The sequence below is a fragment of the Panulirus ornatus genome, chromosome 34 (genome assembly GCF_036320965.1).
Source record: "Panulirus ornatus isolate Po-2019 chromosome 34, ASM3632096v1, whole genome shotgun sequence".
Classification (NCBI taxonomy): Eukaryota; Metazoa; Arthropoda; class Malacostraca; order Decapoda; family Palinuridae; genus Panulirus; species Panulirus ornatus.
In genome coordinates, this window is record NC_092257.1 from 11,961,212 (window position 1) to 11,972,035 (window position 10,824).

At 39.9% G+C, this 10,824-nt stretch overlaps 1 protein-coding gene across 1 annotated transcript in view; it reads right to left on the reverse strand.

The window, feature by feature from the left end:
* The window catches only part of shu (inactive peptidyl-prolyl cis-trans isomerase shutdown), a 29,042-nt gene continuing 18,218 nt past the window's right edge, over positions 1-10,824 (reverse strand). The window contains exon 9 of the mRNA XM_071682345.1: positions 1-3,194. Coding sequence (XP_071538446.1) covers positions 2,708-3,194 — 487 coding nt within the window. The 3' untranslated portion in view covers positions 1-2,707. The remainder of the gene's footprint in view (positions 3,195-10,824) is intronic.

A 10,824-nucleotide genomic window follows, 5' to 3' on the forward strand; every position in this document is an offset into this window, starting at 1 on the left:
ACTTTTATTGCTTTAAGTATAACTCATATCTATAAACCAAAATCTTTTAAACAAAACAATAATTAATGTCAAAAGTTAATTCCAGGGCTGAAGCAAATGAGATTTGGGCTAAGAGTTTAAACTAGTGATGCCATTACATGTACGAGCCAAAATAACATTATTCTAATAACAAAAACCAATGATTTTTGAGAAATCCAAGAACATTCTCTTTTACAAAAATGTTACTAGTTTCAACTGCTTTACTCAGTAAAACTATTGTACTTCTAGTTATTCTATAGTTCAACACAACTTTACAAATACTGTAAAACCCCAATTATCCAGACTTGAGATAACATAATTTCACCAATAAGTGGATGGCATCAATTTTGCCTATGCTTCCCAATAATTCTTCAAAATCAAAACTAATTATTGCTATTAAGAAAAAAATCTAGTTCCAATCTGAACTGGATGGTAATGAATGAAAAATGAACAATAATTAACAAAATGTTCCTTTTCAATTACACTCTACATGTGCATTTTTTAATACCAGCAACAGAGGCTGAATGGTGTTTGGCTGACTAATTCCATTGCTTCCCTCAATTAAGTTCTACCTTCCTTACACAAAAACTGCATCCCATACATCTCATGATGAACGGTACAGAGGCAAATCATAAATCTTCAGTATATCTTTCTACTTTAAAACCAACAGTATTTTGCTAAGATGTTGGTATCTAATGGACAAGAAAACCAATGACATTCAACTAACTCCACTGGCACAAAATTGGAGATCCTGGAAATACTAGAAAACAATAAGCGTGACTGTGCTAATAAAAAAAAGGGGGGTATCAAGAAACCAACACTTAATGATATGTAAAGCATGATGGACATAAAGACTGAACTTGTTACCATTAAGAGAGAAAAGCCTGATGAAAATGAAATGAAAGGGTAAACCCACAAAGGAACTTATTTAACATGCAATCAGTAACACAACAGTAGCCTGACCTATGCAGCCAAAACATGGACATGAAATGAGTCACACAGGTAAAGAATACAGGCTGTGGAAATAAGCTATTTGAGAGAAGAATGTAGTATGAGTTGATGGAATGAAGAAATAAATGAGGAGGTGCATGAGAGATTTGGTGTGGCAAGGACTGAATCGTGAAGTGGTAGACATATGAAACATAATACTTTGAGGGGGTTTGGGCTTAAGGAAAGAATGCAAGACAGAGTTTACAAGGAGAGTGTATGATATTACGATTAAAGGGGTTCATGTGAGAGGAAGACCAACTGTGACAGAGAAAGAGTGGAAGGGCACTGGAGGGAGAGAAATGGCGGAAGAACACAAGGAATGGTGTATGCACAGGAGGCATGTAAGGACACGGACAAGTAGATATTCTTTTGCTGTGGCCAACCCCTTGATAATGGTGCCCAAATGGAATGGACATCAGAGATATAGACTTAGATAAATGGATAGAATAGACTGTAATACAAAATCAACTTCAGCTAATGTAATGAGTTTCCAATGCATACATTATTCTATCTACCACATTGTCAACCTTTGGCATATGATGAGTACTCAGTTAAGTATACAGGTACACCACTGATTTTCCGGCACTCTTTGTTCCAAAGCCTTGCCAGGTTAACCATTTGCCAGACTAACAGTGGTCACGTAATAATGATTCATCAACACACCTCTAACCCACTAATTCCATGACCCTTCTTGAAACTTTGAAGCCATCCTTCACTATAGTCATGCTCATGTTGTAACTTAAGTTCTTTATGGAACAACTCAGCCTGGTCCATTATCATGCTTCCTGATAAGTCCACTCCATCATTCCAACACTGTCGAAACCATTCCATCATCACTCAATCATGCTCAGTGCTCTTACCATCTTTCATAGTTTTTCTAATAGTTATTTGTTTCTTGGAATTGCTGTCTGCATAGATTTTCAATACCTTCTCCCTTTGCTTCTTTATATCATAAACAGTTGATGACCCAATACAGTAGATGTGACACAGCTTATGTACCAAAACACCACGGTCCATTTTTTTCAACAGTTCTACTTTATCTTGGATTGATATGGACTGGTGTTTACGTTTGACACCATGACTGACACACTCACATGTCTTAGAAGCCATAGCTAGGGTCAAATTTAAGCAAAATAAGCTAAGAATCTCACAGAATTGCAGTATCACCACCAAGTGCAGTGTAAAGAATGTAAATGAGCACGCCCTACACACAACGCCATGTGTGGGTGCACAGTATACTAGTCTGGTGGCCACGGTAATTTCAAGTGCTAAACCATCAGTTGCTGGAAATTTGGTGGTGTACCTGTATTATGGTTTTAAGTATTTAGATATATTTCAAAGAAGTCCAAAATATATAATTCTACATAAATAGCTTTTTGGAGTCCAAAATATATAGTTCCACATAAATAGCTTTTTAAGCTTTTAGAAATCTTCTACATCCTAAAAAGCAGTGACTAACCATAAGGTTAGTCTAACACTTCAAATTCCACAAAGATCATTGTGTTATTCAACAGTTCAAAATTTACTTTGTCATAATCTTGATTTTAAAGTATTCTAATCAAATCTGACAATTTCAGATATCCTAAGCATCAGCTAATCTGGATAGTTTGGGTTTTCATCTACAGAACTAATTGTAAAATATTTTCTCATCAGGGAGTAAGGAGGCAGAAATGTAAAAACAGCCCTCTCCGTAAATGAATTATTTCTTTTTCAAAACTTTTAAGAAGGTATCTGCTCCTTTATATTTAACACTTATAGAGCAGTTAGCAGCTTTTGCAGCTGCTGCAACACATGCAATATCTGCTTGAGAGATGTTAGAAGGAAATGGCAACTCACTGACACTGGGGTTTGCAACAAAACTTGAAATTCTTTCCTCAACTATCTGTTCAAATTCTGGCCGTATGCCATGCAATACATTATTATGACTTGTGTCTTTCTGCTTCTTAGATCCTTTTAGACCTTTGATATTAGTCACATTACTTTTATCTTTAGCTGTGGTGCATTTATAAGACTTGAACATTCGCTTGTACAGGAATCGCTCTTGTGCTTCATATTTCTGTTTCTTTTGTGACAGATGCTCCAGCTCTGTGCTAATATCTGTGTTATTTGGTTTGAGATGCAGAGCAAACAAATATTCTTTGTGAGCACCATTAAAATCATGCAACATTGCTTTTGCTTTGCCAAATCTGAAAAAGTGAGGTAGGAAGAGTAAACTAGCCAATTTTTTACATGCTTAGATGTAATTACAAATGGACTGCACTGTGTAAATAACAAAGTGTAATTATAAAACAAACCATATCCTGCTAAAGTTGTGTGGCATCATTCCATACACAGAGAGTCAGCCTATCTAGAGGCCAGTACATGAGTCTGACCCATTCAGCACCTACCAAATAGAATGCCAACATTTTCCCCAGCCTTACGATTAAATCTGAATCTATGAACAAAATATTTTATTCTCGAGACATGCTAGCTTACAAAATTAGAAAAAAAATTATACTCTAATCATGGTAAGACGAAGGCTAAGTTTCATAGGATGTTTTTTTTTTTTTTTTTTTTTTGCCGCTGTCTCCCGCGTTTGCGAGGTAGCGCAAGGAAACAGACGAAAGAAATGGCCCAACCCACCCCCATACACATGTATATACATACGTCCACACACGCAAATATACATACCTACACAGCTTTCCATGGTTTACCCCAGACGCTTCACATGCCCCGATTCAATCCACTGACAGCACGTCAACCCCGGTATACCACATCGCTCCAATTCACTCTATTCCTTGCCCTCCTTTCACCCTCCTGCATGTTCAGGCCCCGATCACACAAAATCTTTTTCACTCCATCTTTCCACCTCCAATTTGGTCTCCCACTTCTCCTCGTTCCCTCCACCTCCGACACATATATCCTCTTGGTCAATCTTTCCTCACTCATTCTCTCCATGTGCCCAAACCATTTCAAAACACCCTCTTCTGCTCTCTCAACCACGCTCTTTTTATTTCCACACATCTCTCTTACCCTTACGTTACTTACTCCATCAAACCACCTCACACTACACATTGTCCTCAAACATCTCATTTCCAGCACATCCATCCTCCTGTGCACAACTCTACCCATAGCCCACGTCTCGCAACCATACAACATTGTTGGAACCACTATTCCTTCAAACATACCCATTTTTGCTTTCCGAGATAATGTTCTCGACTTCCACACATTCTTCAAGGCTCCCAGAATTTTCGCCCCCTCCCCCACCCTATGATCCACTTCCGCTTCCATGGTTCCATCCGCTGCCAGATCCACTCCCAGATATCTAAAACACTTTACTTCCTCCAGTTTTTCTCCATTCAAACTTACCTCCCAGTTGACTTGACCCTCAACCCTACTGTACCTAATAACCTTGCTCTTATTCACATTTACTCTTAACTTTCTTCTTTCACACACTTTACCAAACTCAGTCACCAGCTTCTGCAGTTTCTCACATGAATCAGCCACCAGCGCTGTATCATCAGCGAACAACAACTGACACTTCCCAAGCTCTCTCATCCCCAACAGACTTCATACTTGCCCCTCTTTCCAAAACTCTTGCATTCACCTCCCTAACAACCCATCCATAAACAAATTAAACAACCATGGAGACATCACACACCCCTGCCGCAAACCTACATTCAATGAGAACCAATCACTTTCCTCTCTTCCTACACATACACATGCCTTACATCCTCGATAAAAACTTTTCACTGCTTCTAACAACTTGCCTCCCACACCATATATTCTTAATACCTTCCACAGAGCATCTCTATCAACTCTATCATATGCCTTCTCCAGATCCATAAATGCTACATACAAATTTTTGCAGGGAAAAAAATACAATTGAGTGGGAGATGTATAAAAGAAAGAGACAGGAGGTCAAGAGAAAGGTGCAAGAGGTGAAAAAGAGGGCAAATGAGAGTTGGGGTGAGAGAGTATCATTAAATTTTAGGGAGAATAAAAAGATGTTCTGGAAGAAGGTAAATAAAGTGCGTAAGACAAGGGAGCAAATGGGAACTTCAGTGAAGGGCGCAAATGGGGAGGTGATAACAAGTAGTGGTGATGTGAGAAGGAGATGGAGTGAGTATTTTGAAGGTTTGTTGAATGTGTTTGATGATAGAGTGGCAGATATAGGGTGTTTTGGTCGAGGTAGTGTGCAAAGTGAGAGGGTTAGGGAAAATGATTTGGTAAACAGAGAAGAGGTAGTAAAAGCTTTGCGGAAGATGAAAGCCGGCAAGGCAGCAGGTGTGGATGGTATTGCAGTGGAATTTATTAAAAAAGGGGGTGACTGTATTATTGACTGGTTGGTAAGGTTATTTAATGTATGTATGACTCATGGTGAGGTGCCTGAGGATTGGCGGAATGCGTGCATAGTGCCATTGTACAAAGGCAAAGGGGATAAGAGTGAGTGCTCAAATTACAGAGGTATAAGTTTGTTGAGTATTCCTGGTAAATTATATGGGAGGGTATTGATTGAGAGGGTGAAGGCATGTACAGAGCATCAGATTGGGGAAGAGCAGTGTGGTTTCAGAAGTGGTAGAGGATGTGTGGATCAGGTGTTTGCTTTGAAGAATGTATGTGAGAAATACTTAGAAAAGCAAATGGATTTATATGTAGCATTTATGGATCTAGAGAAGGTATATGATAGAGTTGATAGAGATGCTCTGTGGAAGGTATTAAAAATATATGGTGTGGGAGGAAAGTTGTTAGAAGCAGTGAAAAGTTTTTATCGGGGATGTAAGGCATGTGTACGTGTAGGAAGAGAGGAAAGTGATTGGTTCTCAGTGAGTGTAGGTTTGCGGCAGGGGTGTGTGATGTCTCCATGGTTGTTTAATTTGTTTATGGATGGGGTTGTTAGGGAGGTGTATGCAAGAGTTTTGGAAAGAGGGGCAAGTATGAAGTCTGTTGGGGATGAGAGAGCTTGGGAAGTGAGTCAGTTGTTGTTCGCTGATGATACAGTGCTGGTGGCTGATTCATGTGAGAAACTGCAGAAGCTGGTGACTGAGTTTGGTAAAGTGTGTGAAAGAAGAAAGTTAAGAGTAAATGTGAATAAGAGCAAGGTTATTAGGTACAGTAGGGTTGAGGGTCAAGTCAACTGGGAGGTAAGTTTGAATGGAGAAAAACTGGAGGAAGTAAAGTGTTTTAGATATCTGGGAGTGGATCTGACAGCGGATGGAACCATGGAAGCGGAAGTGGATCATAGGGTGGGGGAGGGGGTGAAAATTCTGGGAGCCTTGAAGAATGTGTGGAAGTCGAGAACATTATCTCAGAAAGCAAAAATAGGTATGTTTGAAGGAATAGTGGTTCCAACAATGTTGTATGGTTGCGAGGCGTGGGCTATGGATAGAGTTGTGCGCAGGAGGGTGGATGTGCTGGAAATGAGATGTTTGTGGACAATGTGTGGTGTGAGGTGGTTTGACCGAGTAAGTAACGTACGGGTAAGAGAGATGTGTGGAAATAAAAAGAGCGTGGTTGAGAGAGCAGAAGAGGGTGTTTTGAAATGGTTTGGGCACATGGAGAGAATGAGTGAGGAAAGATTGACCAAGAGGATATATGTGTCGGAGGTGGAGGGAACGAGGAGAAGTGGGAGACCAAATTGGAGGTGGAAAGATGGAGTGAAAAAGATTTTGTGTGATCGGGGCCTGAACATACAGGAGGGTGAAAGGAGGGCAAGGAATAGAGTGAATTGGATCGATGTGGTATACCAGGATTGACGTGCTGTCAGTGGATTGAATCGGGGCATGTGAAGCGTCTGGGGTAAACCATGGAAAGCTGTGTAGGTATGTATATTTGCGTGTGTGGACGTATGTATATACATGTGTATGGGGGTGGGTTGGGCCATTTCTTTCGTCTGTTTCCTTGCGCTACCTCGCAAACGCGGGAGACAGCGACAAAGCAAAAAAAAAAAAAAAATCATATCAATCAGCTCAAAAACCTAGATTCCTTGCAAGACCCTTATGAAGCCAAGATATGTAAACAAACTAAAGGATTTACATATTTCAAAATCTTAAAAGCCTATGATATTTAACTAAGAAACATTTTCATTTATGAACTGAATAAATGTACTTCCATAGCTTGTCGGCTCATACTTTTATGCTAATACTATACAGTATCATCTTTGAACTCACCTAAAGTGAATTTTGGCAGTTATGTCATCTAACTGAACTCCACGCACATTTAACCCTTGCTTGCACTGGGAACATGCCTGCGCTGGCTCCTTCAAATCTATGTAAACCTGCAAAGTAAACACTATCAAAAAAACTGCTATTATCTTTTATCTATTTAATTAGGAGGTGTCTTCCACATAATCATACATAAGTTAGGAATCTAAAACACTGCTGACAAAATCTTTGAGACTACAGGCACATCCCAACCCAAGAATTAATAATGCTGACTGGATTAACTTTAAAAAATTCTTTTTTGAATGCCCTTTGGTAGACTACTACCTCTCCTGTGATAGTAATCTCCTGTAAATTGTCACTGTGAGTAAGGAAGTGCAAGTAATGTAAAACATGGACCTGAAGCAAAGTATTAATCAAGTCTATTTTTTTATCCCTGGGGATAGGGGATTAAGAATACTTCCCACGTATTCCCTGCGTGTCGTAGAAGGCGACTAAAAGGGAAGGGAGCGGGGGGCTGGAAATCCTCCCCTCTCGTTTTTTTTTTAATTTTCCAAAAGAAGGAACAGAGAAGGGGGCCAGGTGAGGATATTCCCTCAAAGGCCCAGTCCTCTGTTCTTAACGCTACCTCGCTATCGCGGGAAATGGCGAATAGTATGAAAAAAAAAAAAAAAAAAAAAAAATTTTAAACATATCTAGAGTAACTGCTTTCAACTACTCTAATTGGCAAATCATTCCAGACATTAACAACTCTGCAGATGAAAAAGTACCTTGCCTCATTTGAGGGAAAACAATTGGCTTAGAGTCTACATACATTACTACAAGTAAAATCAGACGAATCAAGTCTTAAATACCTTGATAGATCAAGACTACCACAGCTTTCGATAATTTTTGAATAGATTCAAGTCATTCAATCTGCTCACCAGACCATGAATCATCTCATGACTCAATGCTGTACTCTCTTTGTTTTGTCTTTTTTCAGGAAGGGTGACCAAAACTGAACAAAATATACAAGATATGGTTGAACCAATATATTCTAAAGAGAAAGGATGATTTCACCTGACTTAAATTTGAAGGCACTACTTATGAATGTAAGAATTTTGATTACTCTTCACTGCCTCTGTGCACTGCTTCCTTGGATTTAGGTCACCAGAGATTATTCAACCCAAGGTTTTTTCCTTATTTACCTTTTGCACTTCAGAATTCATACTGTACCTTTCCTTTTCGTTTTTACTACCAATATTTGAAACTTTGAACTTATCGATGTTAAAATTCATTTGCCATCAGTTTATGTCAGTTTGAAGCTGCAAATATTCAAATTCAATGGTAGAGTTATTTCTCAGTGTTGTATCATCGGCAAATTTTAAAATCCCGCAATGCAGCCCATTGTCAATAACATTAATTATTTTTTTTTTTTTTTTTTTTTTTGCCGCTGTCTCCCGCGTTTGCGAGGTAGCGCAAGGAAACAGACGAAAGAAATGGCCCAACCCACCCCCATACACATGTATATACATACGTCCACACACGCAAATATACATACCTACACAGCTTTCCATGGTTTACCCCAGACGCTTCACATGCCCCGATTCAATCCACTGACAGCACGTCAACCCCGGTATACCACATCGCTCCAATTCACTCTATTCCTTGCCCTCCTTTCACCCTCCTGCATGTTCAGGCCCCGATCACACAAAATCTTTTTCACTCCATCTTTCCACCTCCAATTTGGTCTCCCACTTCTCCTCGTTCCCTCCACCTCCGACACATATATCCTCTTGGTCAATCTTTCCTCACTCATTCTCTCCATGTGCCCAAACCATTTCAAAACACCCTCTTCTGCTCTCTCAACCACGCTCTTTTTATTTCCACACATCTCTCTTACCCTTACGTTACTTACTCCATCAAACCACCTCACACTACACATTGTCCTCAAACATCTCATTTCCAGCACATCCATCCTCCTGTGCACAACTCTACCCATAGCCCACGTCTCGCAACCATACAACATTGTTGGAACCACTATTCCTTCAAACATACCCATTTTTGCTTTCCGAGATAATGTTCTCGACTTCCACACATTCTTCAAGGCTCCCAGAATTTTCGCCCCCTCCCCCACCCTATGATCCACTTCCGCTTCCATGGTTCCATCCGCTGCCAGATCCACTCCCAGATATCTAAAACACTTTACTTCCTCCAGTTTTTCTCCATTCAAACTTACCTCCCAGTTGACTTGACCCTCAACCCTACTGTACCTAATAACCTTGCTCTTATTCACATTTACTCTTAACTTTCTTCTTTCACACACTTTACCAAACTCAGTCACCAGCTTCTGCAGTTTCTCACATGAATCAGCCACCAGCGCTGTATCATCAGCGAACAACAACTGACACTTCCCAAGCTCTCTCATCCCCAACAGACTTCATACTTGCCCCTCTTTCCAAAACTCTTGCATTCACCTCCCTAACAACCCATCCATAAACAAATTAAACAACCATGGAGACATCACACACCCCTGCCGCAAACCTACATTCAATGAGAACCAATCACTTTCCTCTCTTCCTACACATACACATGCCTTACATCCTCGATAAAAACTTTTCACTGCTTCTAACAACTTGCCTCCCACACCATATATTCTTAATACCTTCCACAGAGCATCTCTATCAACTCTATCATATGCCTTCTCCAGATCCATAAATGCTACATACAAATTTTTGCAGGGAAAAAATGCAATTGAGTGGGAGATGTATAAAAGAAAGAGACAGGAGGTCAAGAGAAAGGTGCAAGAGGTGAAAAAGAGGGCAAATGAGAGTTGGGGTGAGAGAGTATCATTAAATTTTAGGGAGAATAAAAAGATGTTCTGGAAGAAGGTAAATAAAGTGCGTAAGACAAGGGAGCAAATGGGAACTTCAGTGAAGGGCGCAAATGGGGAGGTGATAACAAGTAGTGGTGATGTGAGAAGGAGATGGAGTGAGTATTTTGAAGGTTTGTTGAATGTGTTTGATGATAGAGTGGCAGATATAGGGTGTTTTGGTCGAGGTAGTGTGCAAAGTGAGAGGGTTAGGGAAAATGATTTGGTAAACAGAGAAGAGGTAGTAAAAGCTTTGCGGAAGATGAAAGCCGGCAAGGCAGCAGGTGTGGATGGTATTGCAGTGGAATTTATTAAAAAAGGGGGTGACTGTATTATTGACTGGTTGGTAAGGTTATTTAATGTATGTATGACTCATGGTGAGGTGCCTGAGGATTGGCGGAATGCGTGCATAGTGCCATTGTACAAAGGCAAAGGGGATAAGAGTGAGTGCTCAAATTACAGAGGTATAAGTTTGTTGAGTATTCCTGGTAAATTATATGGGAGGGTATTGATTGAGAGGGTGAAGGCATGTACAGAGCATCAGATTGGGGAAGAGCAGTGTGGTTTCAGAAGTGGTAGAGGATGTGTGGATCAGGTGTTTGCTTTGAAGAATGTATGTGAGAAATACTTAGAAAAGCAAATGGATTTATATGTAGCATTTATGGATCTAGAGAAGGTATATGATAGAGTTGATAGAGATGCTCTGTGGAAGGTATTAAAAATATATGGTGTGGGAGGAAAGTTGTTAGAAGCAGTGAAAAGTTTTTATCGGGGATGTAAGGCATGTGTACGTGTAGGAAGAGAGGAAAGTGATTGGTTCTCAGT